Consider the following 26,431-nt stretch of genomic DNA (forward strand, 5'->3'; position numbering starts at 1 on the left):
TTAAAATAATGTGAATATCCATGGGGTATTGTATACCCAGGTAATGAACAGGCTCTATCTGCCCTTGCAATAGGTAGTCGTGAGTGGGCTGAGTATCCTTGGTTGTAAGAGGGACCATAATTGAATTTGACCAATTAATCTGAAGACCGGATCAGCCCACATATTTTATGATTTCTCTAATGATTGGGTTTAAGTTCCTTTCAGGGTGCTGCAACACGAAGGCATCATCTGCATACATTGATAAAAGTGTATACCTGAACCCCAGACTAACCCATCTTCTATGATAAATTCCATAAGGAGACAAGCCAGGGGCTCTAGTGTGAGAGTAAATAACATTGGGGATAAAGGGCATCCCCACTGCGTTTCCAGGCTAATTGGGATCGCTGGTGACAGTCTGCCATTGACCCTCACTCAGACCAGCGGTTCCATACATATAAGCAGGACCCATCTCAGTAGAGCTCTACCAAGGCCCATTCTTTCCAGAACTGTTAACAGGAGTTTCCATTCCACTGTAGTGAATGCTTTAGCTGCATCAAAGAAGGTGGACACCATTGTTTAGTTCAGGTCTAATTGATGAGGAAGTAAAAATAATGTGCATACATTGTCCCTGCTGTGGACCTGCCCAGTATAAAACCAGATTAGTCTGGGTGCATCAAATTAGGAAGTAGAGGCAACAATCTGTTTGCTAGTGCCTTAGTCAAATTCTTGCTGTTCACACTGATAAGTGATGGTGGGTGATAAGAGTCGCACTCTTCAGGGGATTTAAGAGGTTTAAGCAGAGTTATGGCATATGGGATTTTTCCCATTCAATAGCCTCGTCATAGACTTCTAATAAAAGCGGAACTAGTTCTTCAGCATAGACTTTCTAAAATTTGTCTGATATGCCACCACTGACAGGTGTACTCCAATTCTTAAGTTGTTTGATCACTAAATGAAATTCTTCCGCCGTGAGTGGTTGGCATAAGTGGACACGCAGAGCACCCACTAGCTAGGCCAAAACCATCCAGTATAGATATTGGCGTATCCCTGGTGTTGCTATCTCTGTTGTGGACATGTAGAGGGACTTATAAAAACTAGTGAATGCCATTATGTATGTTGGCTTGGTCATGCACAGCATTCCCCTCAGGTGTATTAAGGCATGTTATGTAAGTGGCCACCCATTTGGGTTTCAGTAGGGTAGTTAATGTGAGTCCCGATCTATCCCCTTCCCCATATTTCCTGACCAGCCTGTATTTACTCAGGAATTTCAGTTCCCTCTCTGCCTCTTCTCCAAATTCAGTGAGTTTAGCATGCATGGGTCCAAGCTCTGCTTTATCATAGTGGTGCTCCAGGGCACACAATTCCTGCTCTAACCTAGTCAATCAGGATTGTATTGACCTAAGGATACCGCTTCCTTTAGCGATACATCCTTCCGGAATCGCTACTTTCAGGACCTCCCGCAAGGTCGCAGAAGAGGCAACAAAGCCTCTATTGGCATCCAGACAGGACTGAATAGCCTGTCCAATTTCCTCTTTAAACGCTGTGTCCAAGAGGTTTTTAGATCGGAGTCACCACAACGGAGTTTGACACCAGATATAAGGAGGTTCCAGTGATAAGATCTCTGGTGAGTGGTCAGAATGTGTTCTAGGGAGGTGGTCACTCCCTGTCAGCCAACCCAGTATAGCCCGGGAGTAAGCCAGAAATCTATGCGGGAGGAGGAGTCATAGACCAAGGAATGAAATGTGTAATCTTGCTTATCAGGGATTCAAGACCTCCACAGATTTACAAAGTCATATGGCTTCATGATATCCAGCAGCACTGCATGGGAGCCTCCTTCCTTTCTGACCAGTGCAGTTCCGCTCTATATCAAGTATACAAGGTTATGATCGTTCCTACAGAATAATCGTGCATGGGTCTATACTTGTGCAGTGTTGGATCACTGCATAAAAATAATGCGGACTACCAATATTATGGCTGTATGTATTTCTCAAGGTAATAATGTTTGAACAATTGAACAGGACCTGCAGAATGATAAAGTGACCATCTGCATCAGCAATGGTATAGATGTGTTGAAATTGTACCGATTTGTTGATAATTATTGCAACACCCCTGGACTAGGTGGAGTAGGAGGAGAAATATCTATGCAAGCCTGTGATCAGGTGGGAGAAGAGTTTCTTGCAGCAGGAGAATATCCACTGCTTAACTAGTCAGATATACAACAACCTGTCTGCATTGTCGAGGATTATTTAGCCCTCTCGCATTCCATTTGCACAACCTCAAGGGTCGGGGTTGGGTGCCATGTCTGCTAGTTATAGCCATACTGTAACTATATCATTTCTATTGAAAAGCGCAGTGCATATTATGTGATGTTGAATAACCTGTCACAATATTGTGCCTATATTAGAGATCCCCCCTAAGCCTCCCCACTGCCCTGCCAGGACCCAATCTCTCAGCAAAATACCCACAGAATCCATCCCCAACAAAATAACAGTGAAGTAAAATAATAGCTGAAGTAGGAATGACAGTGTAGTAAGTGCATCCAAGCTTAGCCAGGGGGCACCACAACAGACTGCACACTACTGCCACACCAAGTAGTAGGATCTGAAAGAAAAAAGAAACATAAACCCACCAGCAAAATACACATAATGATAACTTGGCAAGCAGTGGTCCAGAAACAGACAGAGGGACCAGAGGACCTCTGCCCCCGTCCAAAGCAGGTGCAGAGGTACCAGTTAACCAGGGAGTCCTTAGGGAAATCCCTGTGTCCAATAGAGCTCATAGCAGAGGGCATGACTCTCACTCTGCTTCTTCAAATGGTGATCAGCTATTATCTTTGTCTCTTGACGAAGATGAACCCCGTCTTGTCATGTGTTTCTGAAGGAATGTAAGAGTGTCCTTGGGGTCCAAATACAAGTGGGCCTTTCCAGAGGAAACAAAGACATGCCGGATAGAGCATTGAATATTTAATTCCACATGCTTGGAGATTTTTCTTATCAGGAAGACATTATTTCCAGGCATTTTGCACAGATTGGGTAAAGTCTGTGAAGAATGAGATGGCCATCCCTTCATATTGAATTTCCTTAACTTCTCGGGCCAATCTTAAAAGCTGGTCGCAATCTCTGTAGTTAAGAAACTTTGTGATAATAGGACATGGAGGTGCCCCTTGTAATGGTCTATGAGTAAGTGATAAATGGGACCTCTCAAAAAAGAACATCTTAGAAAAATTGTCCGAACCGGAGTAGGACAGATAATTTTTCCTTTGTATTCTACAGTTCAGTCCATCACTGTAGTTTCTGAGATACCAACGACATGGATGTTGCTCCTCTATAAGCGAGCCTCCAAATTCTCACTCGTCAGCACCACGGTAGTGTGTAGCGAGTGATTATCCTCCAAATCCGGTATGTGCTTCTCCACCGTGTTGAGGTGGGTAAGCTGTTTGTCTAGGCGAACGTTTATGCCATCCATCCCTTACGTCAATATTTCAATATATGGATGTGAGACAGAATTTTATCTCCAGTAACAGGGCCGCTGACGGAAGGGAGGCCTCAGCAGCCACAGTCTCCACATGAGTCGGGCTTGGAGGCTCAGGGTCCCGGTGCTTGGCACTTTTCCGAGCATCAAACATTAGCTGAGATTGTATGGTGTCAGATTTACCAGTAGTGCAACACTGGAGGGTGTAGGATCTGCCAGCGCTGAAATGAACCAGTTATCACAACTCCTCTCCAGTCCAGAAAGAGGTAAATAGGGATATATGAAACCTAGTGTGCTCACTCAACCCTCCAGACAGAAAGGGGCTCAGGCCACAAATCACACACCAGTGGGCCCAAGAGGCAAGATGGCAAGTTTAAATAGATCGCTGGTCAGTTGCAGTCCCTGGAGCCAACCCTCCCTTGCTCCGCAGCGCCACAAGTTGTTTACAATACTTTCTCATCCCCCAGCGGTCCCCTATAGAGGGTCACACCCATCTTGCTCTCCACTCACCGTGCCAGTTTCTAAAGTTCAGGAAGATGTAATGCATTCCTCCGCAGCTACTGTCCACAGGGGGACTTTAAGGCTGGAGGATGTATGGGCTGCAGCATCCTACTACAGGCCGATCGTCGCGTCCAGTTGTCCCTGCCCTCAGAACCGAAACGGACTGTGAGTTCTAGTCCTCACAAGACCCCCTAGGCACAACAGAGCCCAAGAGCCTGCAACTGCTATCCGGCCTGACTCTGTTCACTCCGCTGCTGATTCGAGTCCAATCTGCACACCCAGCACAGGTGCTCTTCCTCCCATGTGCAAGTCTCGGGCAGGCACTGGGCTCCCCACTGTCAATATCGATGCTGTCGCTGAGGCAGATGTTGCTGTGTGTTGGCGTAGTCATTGTAGTAAGAATAAGGATGTTGGATATACGCCCAAGCTCACGGAACCCACTTAGAGCACTGCCATCTTGTTTTGCTGCTCGGCCACCATCCAAGGATGAACATGGTTTTTGAGGATGCATTTAGGGTCATGGCAAAGACATAATCTAAGATGAGAGAAGTCAGAATGGACTTTGCTCACCTCATATGAACTTTATTTTTGGGTTACAATGTCTTTCTTAAACAACATATTATTTGTGCCAAAATAAACTGCATACACTGCACAACACTCCAAGGAAAAGTAAGGATGACAGTCAAGAGGAATTGGCTGGATTTCACCACAAGGACTGGTAAGCTTAACATGGGCTTCTCACCCATGGTGCCCGGGGAAAAGGTCTGTAACTGAATGCCAGATACCACTAAACGTCCATCTTGTCAAAAACTGTTGAGAAGTAGTACCTACTTTGAGTGGTCAGATATCTAACAAAGTGTAGAATTCTACTAAAAGCAGCAGGTACATAAAAATTTAGAAGGACCTCCTAGTGCATTAAATTTTAAAGTATGCAGTGCAGTAAAAATGTCAGATTAGACAGAACACACAAAATGGAAATTGAATGGCACAGTTCACAATAGCATGCAGAACATTAGAGGCAGCAAGATGCAATAAAGTAATAACATTTGATCCAACAAAATGTAATGACACAGATGCAGAACACTCTCTCCAGTATACTTGATGACATCATAGCAAGCAATGTAATAAATACATGACATCATACGAGGTGAAATAATTAAAATCTTAAAATGTTGAACATTTTAAAATGACAAAAAAAAAAACTCTGTTACGACCCATTACTACCCATCTGATCCCCCCTCAGACCCTACTCCCTGACTAGAGACACTGAACTTCCTCAAGTCTAGTCTTTGTCCCGACTCCCTGACTCCAGCACCTGCCTCTGCTCACTTCCAGACCATGACCAAGCCTGGGACCTGCACACATTACCAAGCAATACACACAATGAATTGCACTGCAGGTACCTTAAAAATAAAAGTATGCAATGTATTTTTGTTAAAATTATCACCTGCACACCAGTCCAGGTGTGCACCAGAAGGCACTTGAAACAAAAAACAAACAGTGGTGGGGTGAGGGTTTTGAGGAATTGGCATCCTTGCTCCCCATTAAATCTGCCACTGCTGATTGCACCTCCAGGGGACAAGCTTGACCAGATAGTGAAAACAGAAATCCAACGTCCTTTTTTAATCTGTTTTATTGTATCATCCGGTCTCAGTTGAGAGCATCGGACGCCGCGCTGCTGCCTCTCACGGGATATCTTCTGAATCGCTCTGCCAGCACAGGATGATTCCTAGCCTCTTTAGACAGGAGCTTTACAAGGCCTTACATATCTTCTGAAAGTGAACATTTGAGGATATCAGCCCATCCCATGAGAAACAATAAGGAAATGAATTTATGTCCTGTGATACATCTCTCTACTTACGTCCATTTGGTATTGAACAACTTACCATTTTGTCTGATTAATTTTCTAGAGTGTTGAATACTATGGAACCTCCCTCCTACCTACCAGAACTTCTAAGGGTAATTTATTTATTTCTGCCAATTCAGCTGTTGCTCCACTTACCTGTCCCTGGGGTCTCCTGGTTAAAGTTTCTAGTCCTGATGAGGACCCTTCACTAAACTGTCTCAGGGGTCGAAACGTTGACAAATGTTTGCAACAGACTGATTCTAAAAAGAGTTTTGTTTTGCAAATGACTTCATCATTTCCTTTTTATGGGGTTGATTGTCCTTATTTGATACACTGCTAACAGGCATTTGTACATAATTTATTTTAAGACAAACACGTGCTCACTCTTTGTTTCACTAAATCACCTGCGCTGCGCCATATCACTGATAGGAGGAACTATATTTAAATGTTGTCTTTTGGAACATATAAGTAATGTTTGCCTTGTTAATTGGGAACGTCTGCAATAATAAAATTATTTGATATTCTACCCTATCTATTGAAGGTGTAGTCTAAATTATTGCGCTGGAAGTCTAGTTATATACTTCCCCCTACAGGACCCTTTGTGTATTACTACTTCTTTTGATCATCGTCAGGTATTTGTGCATACTTAGGGGGTCATTACGAGTCTGGCGGTCTACTGACCGCTAGACTCGGGGATGGCTGTTGGACCACCGCCAACGCAGTGGTCTGAGCACCACATTATGACCACGGCAGTCGTGACTTGGCAAGGGCAGTGCAGGGGCCCCAAAGGCCAGCACCGTCGCAATGTTCACTGTCTGCTTTGCAGACAGTGAACCCACCGTCGCAATGTTCACTGTCTGCTTTGCAGACAGTGAACACTGCGAGGGTGCTGGTGCACTCTGCGCTCTACAGCATTGCCCCCGGTTCGATAGCGAGCCTGAGACAATGCTGTAGGCTGTTTCCTGCTGGGCCGGCGGGCGGAGACTCAGATTTCTGCCCACTGACCTAGCGGGACACTCGTAATGAGCCTGGCGGGGAGGTAGCCACAAAGCCCGCAACCTCCTCGTTGGAAGTTCGGCAGATGGGTAAAATCGTCCGCCGAACTTAAAATCAGGCCCTTAGTCTGAATTTATGAATTATTTGTGAGGTAGAGTAGGCAGAAGTTTCACATACTCTTTTCTTAAGGAAAGACACACAAAAGTACTTTGGATTAGCCTGGTTTTGTTGAGTATCCGACAATATATCAATATATAATACATTTGCCCACATTCCAATTGAACTGCTATTCCTGGGTGTCAAACTGGATTTTGCTCTCATTAAGAAATACAATTTGTGAGGTAATTCCACACTTTTACATGCACAAATGTCAATGTGCAAAATCTGGCAGAATTTGTGCTTCGAAAATAGTGCATATTATGAGTTTTGCAGCGCAGTGAAAAGGGGCCTCAGGTACCAATACTCCAAATAAGAAATCATAAATTGCACATAATAACGATTTGGAAAATGAGATTTCTTATTTAGAATGTGCTAAAATGTATTCAGTGGAAATGTTCGCAATTTATGCATCAACTTCTACCAAATGCATTGGTATTTTGCAAACCAACCTGTAATTTTATAGTTTAGTTCACAAAGGGCCATATGTACGAACCTTTGCTACATCTGGCCCAAAATACTGAATCCTAGTTGGTCGCAATTCGGCAGACCACATTAATATGCATATGTTAGGTCACAAATTGTGACCCACTACAATTGACTTGAGTCACAGGCATGGTGACCTGCTGGGGTCAGAAGATTACCATGTCTATTATTGCTTTTAAATTAAGCAATCTTGTTTTTTAAATGCTGATCGTTTTCCTAAAATGAACGCGCAATGAGTTTATAAAAAAAATGAAAAATGTTAAAACCATATTTTAAGAGTAGGGGACCATTTCCTACTTTTAACAAATATGTTGTCTACATTCATGTGCTACTGAATGGCAATTTGGGTTTTGTACATTTAAAAATGCCATTTTGCGGTTACAAAGGGTCATAATGGACCTTTGTGATCGCAAAATTGCTTTACACATGAGGCCCAAGATCCAGTACTACCTGTTAAATAATACACTTGGCGCTATCAGCATTTACAGAGTGCATTTTACCTTCCAAAATAATGGGCCGATTGTAACTAGAGTTGTCAGGGTAGCATGGCACCCTAATAATGTCTATAAATGTGCCATATTTAAAATTAAGTAAATGACTACTCTGAACCTGTACCACACAACAATGCTATGATCTGCCCTGTTGTGGCCAAAGAAATAGTTGCAGTGCAGAAGACTTTCCTCAATTCAGTTGGGCTCCAATTAAGAAACCTTATGTTAAATGCCTTGGTAATGTCCACGAGAGTACTAACATTGCCAGCAGCGTCAAGCCCATATTGACGGGAAATTAAGTATCTATTGGGAATTGGGAATTTCCATATGCTCACTCTGGGAGCCACAGGCTGTGGTAACTTCAGTGTGATGTGAAATATTATCGTCACAACTCCCGATAATTGCCACAAATGTATTCATATTACAGTCCATTGAAGGCCGATTTTGTTCCCCGCATAACTATCCCACTCATCTCTAAATGAAGACCACTAATAATTTCAATGGCTTACCGGAGCTTCTAAGATTGGAATATACTGTACTGTTTTGCAGAATTTAAACAGTGCTTGCTACCCCTATGTGGCGTGCTGAAGTGCTCTCCCAAATCTGCTTTTGCTGTAAGCTTATGTGGCAAGTGTATTCATACAGTGTGTGTTAACCACCGAGATGCAATTCTCATGTCAGAAACAGTGCCCAGCAGTGGGACGGGTGAGGTTATGTGAGAGACAGACGTGCAAATTACAATTGTAATAAGGACTAACGGGTATAAGTGGCTTAACAGCAGCATCCTAGCCATGCGTGCAGTGCACATACTCTGTGCGTGTAGCCAAGCAACAGAGGTAGTCAGAGAAGGCCCAGTAATCCACAGGGCAACATGCGCCTCGCAGAGATACCAAAAGGCCATGAAATGGACTTGGTGACATGAGCAGTAGCCAAGCACTGTTTTCCTTTTTTGTAGAAAAGATACTGCCTTCAGCTTAACAAATACACTCAATGAACGAGGAAGGAAGTGGAAGAGCAATCAAGGGTGGCAAGCTGAGGAGAAGCTACACAATCTTTTAAAGACCTGGTTTCCTCCTACTCCAGCTAGGCTGAGGGAAGCCAGAATTCTGAGCAAGGGTTCACTGCTGAAGCCCCTCTTAAGCTACCGACTGGCAGCCTGTACATGCCAGGGTGAGAGACGAAGCACAGCTGCTAAGTTTTCAGATTGCTTATGTGTGACATGTCTTCTGTCAAATGAGTGACAACTGGAGTGAGACTTTCTTGTAAATCAAAGCAACTACCAGTACTGGAATGCCTCTGAGTTTTTTGTTACTGCTTCCAGACATAACACACAACTTTGAAAATAAGCCTAAATCAAGCCAAACTACTAGTGTTGCCAATGCCTGTTAAAAGTATCAGCTCGAGGAGTAATACCAATGATTTTGTTCTAAATAAATAGAGCTGAAACTCCTTAAATTCGGAGATTAGACTGAATTGAATATTACTAAATTTATGGAAGGGGAAGTGGAATTTAGAGTGCCTCTATCATCCCTGTTCTTCCTTTCACACCGTTTCATCTCCAATCTCTTACTCTGACACCTTGCTTCCGACATCTTTCTCAAATTCTCTATCTCACACATTATCTCATTCCTCTTCACCAATGTCTTTTCGCTCTCTCTTTCTGCATGTACTTGCATTGCCCTTTCACCATGCTCTCTCTCTCTTGCTGTCTCTCTCACTGTAAATACAGCATTTCCTTTTCCTTTTCCTGAGCTTGGTGTTGTCAGTATTTCAACAGCAATGTACCTCCTTCACACAAAACAGTAATTCCAATCAGCACATGTTCAACAATTGATCTGTGCTCTCTGCTGAGAGGCTACAGTTTGAATGAACATGTAGTCAAATAACTTTATGACCAAGTGACAGGCAACCTAAGAAACTTACCTTTTTAGTGAAAGTAACATAAACAATATAGCTGGACCAAGGTCAAATTCCATAGAAGGAGACACAACTCCTAATTGCCTGGAACACTACAGCAAGCACAGTGGCTGCTGGGTATATCTAGCCCCCACAGAGCTACAGTGCCTGAGCAGGCTTGGAGAAGCTATAATTATGTGTGACATTAGCATTTATCGTGTGGTGATGTGAACCCCAGCACTTACATGCGTTAGTCTAACCCCTGATGTGTGGTACTTGGCAGGGCTGACAAATTTCTTGGCAGGTTGCTGCCCTGATACTGCAAGAGGGAATCAGCCTACTTGAAGTTACTCTTCTGTCCTTGCTCCTCTATGAGATACCAATAATTTTCTTAGATCCCAGAGGCTCTAGCTCTTTCTAGTTTACATAAGGAAACATCCTCTAGACTTTCTAGAATTTCCTTCTAGGCAATTTGCACTTTCATTATTTGTAGTGAATGACATCTAAGGGTAAAGAAGAGACAATTTGGACAATGAAGGGGCCTACCTTGCTTCCACTGTTTTATCTAGGACAGCAGTATGGCACAGTTTTGGGAGTTCTCATCTTAGCCCTGTTGTTCTCTGAGCTGTTTGTCGTTTACTTATGTCTCCACCAGTTCACTTTCCTTCAGGTCTCTTCTGTTTGGTCCCTTTTTACTCCCCCACCCCGTCCATTTTATCTGCTTTCAATTCTAACAACAGGTTTACTAATCTAAAAGCAGCCAAAAGGTGTCATTCCACATCTTAGAGAACTCCTAATGTTGGTTTCATGCAGCAGAGTGTGTTTATTGAGTCTACTGAATACTGAAGCTAAGGTTAGCCCTGGGACAGCAGAGTCTTTGCCTGCCTTGTTCATCCAAGAAATCTAGTCTTGGGCACTTTGACACGTTAGGAAAAATCAAACTACCCCCTACTACTTTAAGGCAGGCAACAATGTTTTGGGCAAACCTTCATGATTCCTAGTCACTTGGCCCAATTCTTTTAACTCTTCTGACTGCACAGATATGACACAACACATGCCCTTATCAGCATTAGAAGATGGAAGTACGCTGAGCCATCTCAGTCAAGAAAAATAAAGCTATCTCCTACCACTTTAAGGCTTGTAGCAAAGCCTAAGGCTACTTTTACTGATTCCTGGGTACTTGGCTGCAGCCTTTATATCCTCCCCATTGCAAAGACATGACCCACAATCTGCCTTTTGTTGGCATTAGAAGATGAAAGAACATTGAGCCCTGCTAGACATGAAAAATCAATCCAGTGACTACTGCTTCAAGGATAGTCACAGTCTCCCAGGCTCCTATTTCTGATTCCTGGGCACCATGCCCCATCCTCCTGACCCATCTTATTGTGAAGATGTGACCTAAAATCTATCTTTATCAGCATTAGAAGATGAAAATATACTGAGCACTGCCAGCGTGATGAAACTACACCTATCCCTTTAAGGCCTGTCACAGTGTCTTGGGCTAACCTTTCTAATTACTGGAAACTTGGACATGTCTTGCTGCCCTTTGTATTCAGAAGATATGATCCACAATCTGCCTTTAACAACATTATAGGAAAGTATGCAAATCATGCCACCCAGAAAAAATCAGACCATCCCTTTTCACCTCAAGGCTGGTCGCAAAGTGTTGGCCAAGCCCTGCAGAGTCCTGGGTGCTTTTGTCCCATCTTGCTGACACTCAGCACTACAGAGAAGTCATTCGCAACATGTTATAGACATTTGAAGATTAAATACATTGATCCCTGCCCACTAGTAATTTTACGCACCTCTACTCTGACCAGAAATGTCTTGGTGGCAGGGGTGCCAGTTGATGCAGGAATCTGGACTTTGCAGCTCAAGTCAAAATTTGCCAAAAGGTGTGCGAAAATAAGCTTTACCAATTTTCCATTAAAAACGGTATAAATAAAGCAGAAAGTAATACAGTTCTGTACATCACATAAAATTAATCATTACTTCCCAATCTCTGAAAAAGGCCTTCACATCATTTGGGTGGTCAAGTCAGTTGGATATAGCAATAATCCTTCAATAAATTCAGGATCCAAATATAACTATTCCAATGTGCATCTTATTACAAATACTCTGTAAATATGTTCATACCTGTGCTGTACGACCTCCACCTCTTCTAACTTCTCTGGGATCTCCATTTTATTCAACCATTGCTCCTTCTCATCTATCCACACCTCACAGGCGTTCACCTCACTAAACATCCTGTAGACAGCCAGGGCATCCTGCAGCCATTGCCTTCGTAGTACGGCCACCTCAGCCACTTCGCTATATAGCTGCTCCACCTCCACTATCCTTATCTGAACATCCACCATGTCCCGGTACTCAGGAGCCAGAGCAGACAGGTGCATCCTCAAGGCTAGGACAGCAGAGCGATGCTTCTCGATCTCCTCAGCCAGTCCCTTGTGCTTCTTCATGAGGGACTGAGTGGAGTATTCATCATGCCCAAAGTCATCACTTGAGACAAGACGGTAAGTGTCCTGCAGATAGGCTACGAGGTCATCTGTGTCTGAGCTAAACTGGTGAAAGTTCAAAGCCTCTTGGAGCTTCTGCTGGTGGATAGTAGAAACTTCCTCCAGCTTCTTCCACCTCATCTTGACCTCCCTGGTTCTCTCCTGGATGTTGCTACCTCTGAGACGTTTCTTAGCTAAGATCTGCTCCCCTTTCTTCATGGTCTGTTGTAGGAGAGAGCGCCGCCCACCCAGCTCTCCAATCAATATCTTATGTTTGTTCATGAGCCTGATGACCCCACTCAGGTCCTTCCCATGGTTTTTGGCAGAAAGGATCTGCTCTTTCTCTCGGATCCAGCTTTCTGCCTCTTCTACCTCTTGAAAGAAAGTCCACAGTTGGCGGGAGTCCTCTAACTCGTTCCGTCTCTTAGTGGCCAGCTCACAGAGCCCCTCCAGGCAGGTCTTCACATGGTGTACACGGTTACAGATCACTTGTGGGTCACATGGCAGGTAACCTAGAAGAAAAGACAATCTGTTGAATGAATGCTGGTTTTCAGGAGGTCCACCAACCTATAAAAATATTAATGCACTGGCTTATTTTGCTCATTCATTTTCCACTTCCTAAATTAGGGCAGAATTTGTAATGTTATCTTGTTTTTCGAATACACCTTTTTCTGAAATGCTGCTGATCTTGTGACAAGTTAAACCGTTATAATATTTTGAAGTGATGTTTTTTGGAGATATTTGAGGTCAAGTGTTTATATTATAGTAATAGTACTACTTGCAAATCTTTGGTGATGTTGGTACATCTTTTAATTAAAGCATACATGCAAAGAATTGATTGCAAATAGCACATTTTCAAACACCGATTTGTACTCTTAATATACCTACCTTCTAACACATCTAGAAAAAGGCAAATCGAAACTCAACAACTACAAAATCTTTTCATTTTATGTTTCCAAGAACAAATATTCAATTCCTGTACTTTATTCAAGCCTTACTAGCTTGCTCAAGAGCACAATCGCCAACATCAGATTAGATGGCCAAAAGCAGATTGCAATAACCAGGAACAAATTAGAGAAAACTTTCTAAAATAACGCAGCTCAATTGTACACAGGTGTTGGTGCCTGTCAAGGGGATTCATAAGCCAATCGGAGCGAGCGAGTTTTATTCTGACGATAAAAAAGAAGTGTTGTGATTGCTTCTTGGAGTTGCTACAAAAGTTATTTGTTTTAAAGAGCGACAACAGGGGAAAAATGGCTCTCAGAAGAAGATGGGACTGCCCGCCCCTATGACTGTCTCTGAAATTTCGATCCCGGGCAAGCAACATATGTCAAAATAATATTGCAAAATTTAAATAGTTCCGCTCAGCCCTATGATTCTGTCAACCAGAAAAAGTTTTGACCAACTTTTGTAAATTAGGATTATTTTTCAGGCCCCCTCTAGGAGGTATTACAATTTTATATTTCTGGCATACAATATGCAGGGGGATCTCAAGTCTTGCTCACTGCGAATGACAGCCACACTTTTGAAGGTTGAGTTGAGCTCTTGGTAACAGCAGGGAAATGTCACACCTGGTCAGAAGGGAAAGAACCGGAAATATAAATGTGACCCCACTTGAGGCTGTGCTGTGTGAGGAGCAGCTATTAGGTGATGTAAAGGGTTCTTCAAGCCAGGACACTTCAGAAAGCACCTCCTACAGTCCCCTTCAATTTATGGAAGGTGCTGATTTGGGCCTCTATAGTGCTGTTCCACCACTCTTGAGAGGCGTTGGTTTTATTTTATTTATATTTTATGTTATTTATTTTTATGTTTTCACTGATGTCAGTTTTCATGTTGTCATTGATGACAAAGGTTGGGTGACATAATTTCCTGTAATTTCACCAAAGTGGCAAATTAGCTCTCACTCGTAAGAATTTTGAAAAATTTAGAGCTTTGTTATGTAAAGTGGAGTAGCTACAGTTTGAGGTATTGCCACTCCTTTACACAATTTGGTGCTGTAACTGACCCTGTCTGCAGGTGGAAGAAGTCCCCACCTGTCATTGATGGTGGGTGGGCAGGGCTAATGGGCAATCCTGATGCAATTGCAGGGTTTAGCATTTCACCACCAGACCGGAATGCTGGGTCGGCAGTACATATGTGGTAGTGATGGGTTAAAAATCCCCGAAAATAGGCTGACATTTTGGCAGGGCTGTCTCCATAAGGCCATCCAGCACATGGGGGGTACAAAGCTACCCCATCCACCCCGTGGACGGGAGACACAGTGGCACCATCACTGAGGGGACACCACATAGTCCTCATTCAACAGTTCACTCAGCCAATTGTAAATGGAATATTTCACATTATCTCTCTCTCTTCGGAATTGACGGGTCTGCGAGCCAGGGTAGACGGAGAATTTTACTTAGTAAGCCCAATTGACTTTATTTTCGTGAAACTATTTGTCATTCTGCAGCAGCTCAACTTTAGCAGCTTGTTTTTTCTGTGGTAACTGATGCATCGTGTGAATGTACACATTTGCATTTTATGAGCTTTTTGTTCAAACTAACAAATGCAGACTGCATACATAGGAGCAACATCAGTGGAGAAGAAGGGTGCTCAGAGAGGCAGCCATACTGTAGTGTGGAGGGAAGTAACCACTTACTTGGATGAGCTGAAGAAAATATAGCAGTGACAATGTTTTACAAGTTACTTCGCTGGTCCAGGAAAGGATGAGGAAAGGCCAAACTGTTACACATTGCTGTTATTGGGAAATGGTTAAAAGTTAGTTATTCTGTAGCTTACTAAGAAGCAGACTGGCTGAATTAGAGTTTAGATTTGTGTTTGCCGTGTTAGCAGTAGTTCAAAATCTGCTGTGTTTAGACTGTCCTACAGGGTGGAATATGTTTCTCCAAAAAGTGGCAGCATCCACCACTGGAGTAGCACCTAAGTGCTAAGATATTTCAGTCCGATTCCACCAGTGTCTATCAATGGTGGTGGAAATGCAGCCACGCAAATGTGGGCACTGGGAATGTACCCACAAGTGAGGGAACAGTTTGTGTCCACATAAGACTCACCTTTTCTTGAATGCATGTTACTATTTACATTGTGGTCTTTGTTGGTGTTAAGTTTGCCAGGTATGAAGCTGGCCCAGCTACCCTAGAATGGGAGTCTATTCAGACACCGTGCTCGGTCCACTGAATTCTGGACATTGTCACAGATGTCCACAGAGCCAGCACTTTACTCACCATTGGCAGGCCCACTATCAGGACACATTAAACAGGGTAGTTATTCTACCAGAGGTGTGGACCGGGAATCTGCCAGTTTTCTGGCACCACCCTCCTTTAAATCAGGCCAAGAGCTTTGTGGAAAATGGAGAAATCTGTTGGCGAACTAACAGACTATTAAGAGTTTTGCAGGGAGTCCATAGATCCTCCAGGGCAGCTGAGGGGTACGCTTGATTGCCCTTGTGGAAGACTGACCTATGCATAGATCTTTGCCAGACAGGCAGTAATCTTTAGGACTTCAGCAGAGCCACCCTCATGGCAGCTCCGTTGAAGGCATTTGCTCATTGGCTGCCTTGTTTAATGCAGCCACTCAGCAAGGTTTGTAGATTTTCAAAACAAAACTCCACTCCAAAAATAAATGTCCTGTCATGCTGGGAGTGTTCGACCTGCGTGTGGCTGCTATTTTTATGCTTTCCTTTTCAGAACAACCAGGCTCAGTTAAAGAGGTGGGAAACTATTTTATATGACTGCCGTTCAGTTCATCTGGAAACAGTGAGAAAAGCCCGAGGCAGTCGAGAACATAAAAAGTATTTTAGACAGAGCAGCAGTGGTGCACATAGTAGAAGATTTAAATGCACCTTCACCACCCAAGATTGAGTTTTATTGTGAATCAGGAGTGAAGCCCAAAAATATTACATCAGGATGCGACAAAATAGGATTCAGAGGCGGTAATTCCATGTTTAAATTTTTCTGAAGCAGTGAGCAAGCAGAAGAATGCATATCTACACAATGAAGGAGAAGAGGAAAAGGGCAGGCATTTTGCCTTGATACCTGAACGGCTACATGCAAGAACGTTTTGTGATGGTAAAAGAATTAATGGACAAAGCCATGACATTAGAGATACTCTACATTAAATTAGGAGAGTACGATGTTTAGTCAGGCGCGGCCCGTCCTTTAGGGCATAGGGGCCACGCCCCCCCACCTTTTGCCCCTCATGAAGAGTGTCTGTAAGGCTGAACAAAGGTCAGCCTGACAGACAATCTCCATGTTCAGTGCAGACAGCCAGGAGCAGACGTGCGCAATTTGCGCACACTCCTGGCTGCCTGAGCTGAACTTTGCTGGGCTGAGGAGGTCACAGCTCCTATGGGCGTGATCTCCTCGGCTCAGCAAAGGTGCCTCGAGGCTCTCCCCTGGGTGATGAGGAAAGCGTCACCCATTGACACTCGTCCTGGGTGCTTCAGGTTTAAGCCCAGAAGCGTCCAGGGCGAGTGTCAATCAGTGACACTTTGTCACAGAGTGGGGTGGGGTCAGCAGTCTCACTGACCCCACCCCACTCTGTGACGAGGCTGGGACTGCTGCCTTCCCTCAGCCAATGAGGGAAGGCAGCAGTCCCAGCCACCCTGGGACCTCGAGGCTGAAGGTAAGTGTGTGTTTATGTGTTTTAAAATTAATGTTTGGTGCATGCGTGCATGTTTGAATGTTATGAGTGTTTATGGATGTGCGTGCATGTGTGTCTGTGTGTGAAAGAATGAGTGTGTGTGTGTGTGCTTCCCGCCCCCCCACCCCTCCTACAGCTGCCGGCCGTCACTGTGTTTAATGTGCTGTGGAATTCTGCACATTTGGAGCTGATCAGTGTTGGAAATGGCTCTTTTTGTAGCGCTTCACCCGGCTTTTTGCTTTTTGACTTCCTGTTTTTGATCCTGGGCTAAATTTCATTTTTGCTGGCATTGGGACTCTGGGCACTTTACTACTGATACCCAGGGCAAAAGTGCAAGTGCTCCCAGGCTAATTTGTATTGGTGATTGGTTTATCCACAATTGCCATATTTTGAATTACTAGTGCGTACCTAGTAAAGTGCTCTATGTGTGCCCAGGGCCTGTAAGTCAAATGCTACTAGTGGGCCTGCAGCACTGTTTGTACCACCCACACGAGTAGCCCTGTAAACAAGTCTCAGACCTGCCACTGCAGTGTCTGTGTGAGCAGTTTTAAACTGCCACTTAGACCTGGGAAGTGCGTCCACTTGCCAGGCCCAAACCTTCCCTTTTAGCTTCATGTAAGTCACCCCTTAGCCCCTTAGCTGCTGGGCCTAGCACCCCCGTGCTGAGCCCTTTTTTGGTTATTTGGGGTAGTTCGCGCTTAGGCCTTCAGAACTTTTTGTCCACATAAGCTATCCATGCCAAATTTGCGCCCTTTTTTTCCAACATCCTAGGGATTCTAAAGGTACCCAGAGTTTGTGGGTTCCCCTGGAGGAGACCATGAAATTAGCCAAAATACAGCTAAATTTTTGTTTTTTTCAGAAAAATGGGACAAAAAGGGCTGCAGAAGAAAGCATGTTTTTTCCCCTGAAAATGGCATCAACAAAGGGTTTGCGGTGCTAAAATCACCACCTTCCCAGCTTTCAGGAACAGGCAGACTTGAATCAGAAAACCACATTTTTCAACACAATTTTGACATTTTACTGGGACATACCCCATTTTTACTATGTTTTGTGCTTTTAGCCTCCTTCCAGTTAGTGACAGAAATGGGTGTGAAACCAATGCTGGATCCAGGACAGCTAAACATTTCTGAAAAGTAGACTAAATTTGGAATTCAGTAAGGGGTCATTGCGTAGATCCTACAAGGTTTTCCTACAGACAATAACAGCTGAAATAAAAAAATATTGAAATTGAGGTGAAAAAAACAGCTATTTTTCTCCACGTTTTACTCTGTAACTTTTTCCTGCATTGTCATATTTTCAAAAGTAGTATAACGTTATGTCTGCTGGACTCTTCTGGTTGCAGGGATATATAGGGCTTATAGGTTCATCAAGAACCCTAGATATCCAGAGTCAATAAAAGAGCTGCACCTTGCAATGGGTTTTCATTGTATACCGGGTGTACAGCAATTTATTTGGTGAAATATAAAGAGTGAAAAATAGGTATCAAGTAAACCTTTGTATTTCCAAAATGGGCACAAGATAAGATGTTGAGAAGCAGTGGTTATTTGCACATCTCTGAATTCTGGGGTACCCATACTAGCATGTGAATTACAGCGCATTTCTCAAATAGACGTCTTTTTTACACAGTCTTACATTTGGAAGGAAATTTTTTTGAGAAAGACAAGGGGTAGAATGTACCATTATTGCATTAACACAAACACTTGACCTAAGGAAAAATACTAATGGATTAACACAGAGATTTTACATTGATGAAACAGTGCATAACTTTGACCTGAATACTTATAAAGATCTGATGAAAATTAGTAATTACAAAACTACCCTTAAAATTTATAAGTAACAAAGTGGCATTTACCCTCTATTTCGGTGAACTTGAGAGCTGCCTCATTGAGGCTGCGGACCCTTTCAGTCTGAGCAGCGATGTCAGCTTCCAGTAAGCTATGTTTCTGGAGAAGGTCTTCCACTTCCAGCAAATGCTTCCCGTACTCTTTGGATACAACCAGCGCCTATACGGAGTAATGAATACAGAACAAATGTTGGTCTAAATCGGCACTTGCTGTTAAAGTGAGATACACACAAAAGTCTTCTAATCTGGATGTACTTCGTCAGGGAAGTGGAGTACATGTCTCTGGTGGTTTGAGGAAAGATGTACAGCCGGCCAGACTCTAAATAAGGCTATAGGTCTGAACACTGCTATTCTCTTCTTACATTGTCTAGTGAGAGTGGAAACACTAGACTAGAGCCACCTATTAGCAATTGTGCACAGTAATGTTACAATCAATGAATGAATATCAAAGGTGCTGAGAACTAAAGTCTATAATACCTAAACCATGATTTTCAGTGCTTCAAGCCTTGTAACCAAAAACTTGGAGATAGACAGGTGGGACAAGACTAATTAACTAGAACATCTAGTTTGAACAGATGGGTTTCAGAAGAAAAAAACATACTGCTTGAACAAATGGTTATCAGGAGTTTCCTGTATTTCACACCATCAGTAGTCTCATGATTGCTGCTGGTAAGTTATTCCGAAAGGTGGGAACAACCACTGAAAAAGCCTAGCCTGTAAAAGTGGGCATCACAAATTAAAGAACCGTCATATAGCCAGTCGTGGCATACTGTAATTTTCAGCTAGTGTAATAATACATACAATTATTGCATGGGAAGGACTTCTACATGATACCAAAGACTTTGCTAATCACTTAGAGTACCCAGCGTATGCAGTAGACAGTCAGTATAAGAATTTAAGAATAAGCTAATATGTTCTCTGCTGAACACAGGAAGGTGCATCCACTCAACTTTGTGGGGGCATAGGTGCAAGCAAATAAGAAAACACTTTAGTGGTTGTACACCGGCGCCATAATACAGATAAAGGGACATAGGCAACATGTCCTTGAGGGGATACCCTAATTGTCATCCATGAGGTGGTGCTAAGTTAACGTCCACCTGTAGCTGCCTCCAAAGGGGACAATAAAGGTCTCTAGGGCCCCCTTAAATCTGTAACAACACTGTTGTGATGGGAGTTGTTGTTCTATTGAAAGGCAGGCCAGATTTGAGCTGGGAGTGACACTAACAGTGCAGAAGGAGCCACACTGTCAGAGCCTCTGTAATGGGCCCTGAAGGCTGCGATGAGGATGGTGCATTCTTATACTGCACCGCTTCTTGAGTGCACTTCTAGGGGCAGGGGAGTCTCGCAGCTGCACTTTTAATGTCATAACTGGTTTTCTGGATGAGGTCTAACCTTTGCATGCACTTACCAAGTGAATTAGAATACAACCGGGCACAGCATATTTCAGGTGCCATACTCTACACCCAGAGCACATAGACACACAATGGGTCCAGCACTTGATCAGTAGTTCAGCACAAGGTTTCTTGGCAAAGGCTGCATGAACCGAGGTGCTCTAATGTGGGGGAGACTGGTGAATGATGGTACCAACATTGCTTGGGTCCATCCCAGTCACTTCAGAAAGGAGATGGCGTAGCTTGGAGACGCCTTAAAGAGGGTCTTAAGCATATCGTGGGCAGTCTCAAGGAGATGAAGATAGGAGCCACAATGGGAGGATTACACAGGGCCCTCCAGTCCCCAACTGGTCTTTGAGGTACATCAAACTTTGGAGGCAGAAGGAATGGCGAATATAACCTGAATCTACAACCAGTAAGTGGTCAAGCCTCCATTCCGGCTACCAACCAAGAGTGAGAAGGCTAAATGGGGAACCAATATCATTAGCTAAGAAAAAGGTCTCATCTACGCAGCACAAAGTCAAGCCTCAGATATAATTTTCCCTTCATGAGGTAAACCTTCCCCATGAAATCAGTGAGTGTGATAGGGCAGTAGGATCAGGTAAGCATGCAAGGGAGAGAATGATGTCCATAAAAGTTAATGGTCATGTCACCACTGCATTGTTTATCCCAGTGGTTCCCAACTTTTGGCCTCTGTGGACCCCCACTTAATTAGTACTGGAACCCTGGGACCCCCCTCTGAATCATTATTGGACTCTGGGGACCCCCAATGGGTCATTACTGAAAGCTGGGGACCTAATCTGTTAATATTATTCAATTTTCTGCACCGCCACGGACCCCCTGAGGAGGCTTCATGGACCCCCAGGGGGCCCCAGACTACAGGTTCGGAACCACTGGTTTATCTCATCCTTTTTTGTACCAATTTCTTGTTCTGTAGCCATCAGCCAGAGGGAAAGAGGGAGGTTCGATAAAATAAAACACTTAGCTTGGCAGTTATGTGTGTGTATATATATATATATATATTTATTTATTTGGGTTCCTGCTGCCTTCAGCCAATACCAGAGGAATTCTAGGGTTGCATGGATGGAGGTTAGGCAGAGCTCCAAAACTGTGGAGACTTCTAAAGTAAGAAGTTTTCTAAGATTCCCTAACATATTTGATCTGCAGAAGTAGCAAATAGCATAGACTGCAAACAAGGGGCGTGCAAACTGGTATGTAGAAGAGGTGAGTTTTAACTGTTCTCAGAGATCAGAGTTATCTGTGATGATAAACTAAGGGTTGCCTTCAAGAAGAATTGTGACCTGTGCAGAGGCAACAACATTCTGGAATTTAAAAAGTTAATAAAAAAAAAACAAGCAGCAGGGAAGGAGATTGCAAAATGTACGGAGGGGTATATTACAACTAGGAAGTTTGCAAGTGACTCAAATGGACAGTTATGGCAAGGCTGTCTGGGCATTGTAGAATAAGATTAAAAATAATTCAGAAAGGTAAAACAAAAATTCAAATGTATTATACACACGTCCTGTCACTTCAGAGTATGCGTGGCTGGGACGTACATGAAAGTGGAAATGCAAGGTTTACTATCTTTTCCTCTCACTCACTACTGACTCCTCCCTTGCTTATCCACTCACAAGTCAACGGGTGCGGAGTGGATGCAAATTCCACATGGAGTATAATTAAATGATAGCATGCAGTATTAATGTTACGGAACCATGCATAATGAGGGAATCGATATCTGTACTGGTTATGGTGTACTTTTAAATTGCTGAATTAATTTTCTGTCTTCTTTGTGAAAAGATCACTAAAAAACCCTCTAGGGCATCACTTGAAGAAAATTGCTCTAGGCGGATGCTCTCATGTGCATTCTTTCTGGGATTATAAAATATGTCCTACATGGAAACACCACACTGTGCTTTACCTGCATCTCTTCCATCCAGTCAATCATGTAGACCATTTCCTGGAAAATGTTCTGAAGGGCCACATTCTGCTCCAGGCGGACTCGCCGTGCAGTCAGCAGGTCAGTCAGGAGTTTCCACTGCCGTAAGGTGTTGTCCTTCTGCGCATTGATACGCTTGATATCATAATAGCTCTCGTTCTCCATTTCCTGAGCCAACTCCACCACCACCTGGATCCGCTCCTGATAGGAAGAGATATCTGCCTCAATCGCCTCATGCTTCTTCATTGCGGCTTCCACGGCTGGCAAATCATAGCCAAAGTTGTCCTAAGTGACAAGGAACGGTGCACCGTGAACAATATGTGATCATTTCATCATTTTAAAAGTGTTAAGATCCTTACAGAGTCTGTGACAATTCTCTTTTCTCCTCACCACCACCAAAACTACACTGATGAGCTCACAGTCGCTAGAGGTCACCGGATAGGACCTTTTGAAAAGGACATCTAGCTCCAGTCAGAGCCCTTTTACCTGTCCATCCCAGCACAGGCAGTCAGGAGAGCGGCACCCTGCGGCAGTGAGTCACAAAGCAGGCTGAAGATTCTCTTCTATGACCTCAGCCAATGCAAACAGTGAGTATAAATGTAATTAGAACATTGGAAGTTGGCAGCTCCATTGAAAACAATGGAGTGCTGCGGCTTTTACTGGCCGGTAAAAGCCCGCAGCGCCAACATTCCAATGGGCTTTGTTCACAGCAGCAGCTGTGAACAAAGCCTCACGGAGCCCGAGGGGATTCTAATCCCCTCGAGCTCCGTGAGCAATTAGTTTTTTTTGTTTTTTTTAAGAGAACATTCTGCCCTGAGTGGTAGAATGTTCTAATCGCCTTAGAACCCGCCGTCCCTTTCCCTTATTAAAGGCCCGAGCCTTCGGCGGGTTTTAAGGCTATAAAAATGGGCATGCTTCTGACAGGGGCCATCGGTGGCTAGGTTAAGACAGATTTCTGACCCAATCTCCTGTTTAACTATTTACCACACTTAAATTTAAACCTTCAGTTAACCCATGTGAATAAAAACGTTATAATTCGGATGAATGTAACATCTAAAATAAAAAGGTGTAAATCTATCATCAATCCTGAAGCAGTGAACCAGTAATTATTATATTGTTTACATTACTGACGGTCAAATTGGTGGAGTTTCTTCTAAATGTATCTGAATGTAATTCTTGCATTTCATTACTGTTGAACTAAAATTATAATTGTACCTTTTTTCCGATCATAATAACATTTTGCTTTGCATCACCGGTATATAATGAGGTGTACAAATTAGCCACATCTATTTTTACAGGTCTTCAGGCAGCCATTAAATCAAATTATTTAGATTAATTTAAGCACTTCACAATATTCTTTTTAATATTGTAGATGCAATCAAATTACATATTTTTAGGCTGTATTTTCAGAAAATACCTTGAGGTTATGATCGGTGCTATGATCAAAAGAAACATCGTCTAAAACAAATGATTGTGGTAGGGAATATCAAAGGGTCACAATATTGTGACCAGAATATTGAGGGATAAAATATCAAAGAAATATTGAAGGATTAAATATCAAAAAAGTAAGTGCATAGAGTGAGGTATGGAATTACTACCCTTAACTCCACAACTACATACCTTGAAGATCTACAAAACCTATGCAAACTTACCTTTCAATATTTTGCACCCTGATATTCTGGTCAAGATATTGTCACTCTTCAATATTCTGTCTATAATATCCCTGACCTAACAAGCTATAACTATAGTCATCAGAACTTTCTTTTGGAACACTAAACTACCTTATGGTGTGAATCAAGAGAAACATAACATTAATTCTGATCACTATCACTCTATTAGCAGATTTACAAGACATTTGCACCACCGTTGTGTCATTTGTTTTTAAACAACGGTGGCGCAAGCAGTGCTTTACATTGCTCCACATTTACAAACTAACGCATTGGGCCCAATGTGTCAGTTTGTAAAGCCTTGTGTCACATTATACCTGCACCAGGTAAAATGTATGCAAGACAGGTGGTCCCACGGGAAAAGCCATGCAGAACTGATGCAGTGGAACACTTCAGTGCATCAGAATGTTACCGCCCGCTCAGAGCTGGTGTAAAACTGACACAGGGCTTTTCTGTGGGGGCCCCTGGCACTGCTGGAGCTGCGTATTTTTTTTTACGCTAGTCCAGCAATGCGTGAGGGTAGCGCCACAGATGTGCCAGAATTTCTGATGCATCTGTGAAAATGTGCACTATGCAGCTCTGTACTGTAAATATAGTGCATCCATGGTGTCGTTAGGGGGTCGCAGAGCAGCACAAGAAATCTGACGCACCAGAGCCAATGCGTCAGATTCTTGTAAATGAGGCCCTATCTATTATTTATGTAGCCTTGTTACAGTGATTTTCCCTCTTTAAATATAAGCGCAGGGCTTTATCATGTTTTTTCACTAACACATTTGCAGTAAATCTTCTGCAGGGACAGCAACCACAGCAGGATGCAGGTTATATACTGTAAGTGGACCTGGTAACTCGGTTTATGAGATAACACAGAGGGTTATGACAAAAGAAACAGGAAATCCCACTCTTTAGGCAATATATGGGGAAATGCAACATTTTCTGTGATACTACGAACACACATAGTATTTGTGTACTCTTCCTCCAGGGGTTTTCATTTAGTAGAATGTACACACATTAGAGTGTCATGTTTATAACTTTGTGTTCAGTACTGCCCGATATTCATCCCATCGGACTGACTGACAGTCAGTTTACACATTATACACATACACACAGGAGCACTTTTCAGGTTCTACACTTATCGGTGTTGTGAGATGTTGTAAGCCTACAAGCTTTGTTGTGTGACATGACATGGAACTTACAGCACCATTGTGTATTAAGCTTCAGTAGCAGAGCCAGCATTCCAGGGATGTCAGTTAGCAGCTGACTGGCTGAGGGATAGCCACACTCTAACCACAGGGATCTTTCCTGAAAATAAACTGCACAACACGTTACCTTGGTGATTGTATTGTTTCATACCATTCAATACTGTCGACGGGGGACAGTCGGTCAGCATTTGCAGTCAATAGAAGTGGCTTTGGACCCATTTGGAAACATTCTGCGGCTGCAACTTCACATTTATAAGAACAGTCAATAGTGAAGGCGAGGTTTGGTGGCGATTGAGGCGCAGCGGCGTGGTGACAGACCTACTTGAGAATTCCAGTACTGTTGAGTTTTGGGGTGCTGGGAGGTGGCGGCCACTTTTGTGAGAAGTAGATACATAGCATGGATCTGCGCGTGAGCTGTGCGTGAGCTTCACTTTGTTGCTCTTCATGCATGTGTTTATGCTTGAAAGCTGAAACGTCGGCCTGCGTCCTGCACGTTTTGAGTTTCTGCGCATCACGAGGAGACATTAGACGTCACAGAGGATGTTTTGGACGTACGTAGGCGCCATATTGCTTTGGCCCTATCAAGATGATATTCACACCAATATTTCTGTGCGTGGTTGGGAAGGACAGTAGTGATGCGCACAACAATATTAAATATACTTTGAGGTTATCCACCGGTATCCTGTATTATTGATGTAACTGTGCACATTACTTTTATATGGTTATACGCACACCAATATTTCTGTGCGTGTGCTGGGAAGGTCGGTGATGCGCACACCAATGTTAAAGGTGTTCAGAACTACTGATATAACTGGGCACTCTACTTCTGTACAGTGATTTGCACAACAAACTTCAGTCGTGTTAACAACTATTGTTGCATTGTTTATAGAAGGAAAAAAAACACAAATATATTTATATATATTTAGTATAAGTAACAATGCAAGCTCTGAGTGCCATTAATTGTCCTCTGATGTTTCTCCCTGAACAAGGACTGCTCTCAATTGAATTGGAAGATTGGGTATGCATGTTCGAGACTTATTTAGAGGCATTGAGAGGACAAGAATTGAGTGCGTCCAGGAAGAAAACCTTACTGATAAATGATTTAGGGAAACAAGGTCAACATATTTTCAAGAACTTACCTGTGGCAACAACATCTAATGTTGACCATGTTGAAGATATTTATTTTGAAGCAAAAAAATCACTTGGAAGAAAGATTTGCTAAAGATGTAAATATAGTAATGACCCCCTATACATTTTACAGACACTCACAGGCTGAGGGGAGAGACCATTGATGACTTTGTCTCAAAGTTGAGGGAATTGACTTTAAAATGTAAATTTGGCAAATTGACTGATGAGTTACTTCAAGACCAACTTATTGTACATTGTAAGAGTAAGAAAATTCAGAAACGACTTTGGGCAAGCAAGAAGCCTTCGCTTAAA

General features: G+C 43.1%; 1 protein-coding gene across 2 annotated transcripts in view; it reads right to left on the reverse strand.

The window, feature by feature from the left end:
- Positions 1-26,431, reverse strand: part of SPTBN4 (spectrin beta, non-erythrocytic 4) — a 1,652,494-nt gene that overhangs the window by 1,358,532 nt on the left and 267,531 nt on the right. For both annotated transcript variants that reach the window (XM_069207217.1, XM_069207216.1), the window contains exons 12-14: positions 22,108-22,410; positions 18,808-18,958; positions 11,959-12,829 (exon numbers count right to left, since the gene is read on the reverse strand). In XM_069207217.1, coding sequence (XP_069063318.1) covers positions 11,959-12,829; positions 18,808-18,958; positions 22,108-22,410 — 1,325 coding nt within the window. The remainder of the gene's footprint in view (positions 1-11,958; positions 12,830-18,807; positions 18,959-22,107; positions 22,411-26,431) is intronic.

Source organism: Pleurodeles waltl, chromosome 9 (genome assembly GCF_031143425.1).
Source record: "Pleurodeles waltl isolate 20211129_DDA chromosome 9, aPleWal1.hap1.20221129, whole genome shotgun sequence".
Classification (NCBI taxonomy): domain Eukaryota; kingdom Metazoa; phylum Chordata; class Amphibia; order Caudata; family Salamandridae; genus Pleurodeles; species Pleurodeles waltl.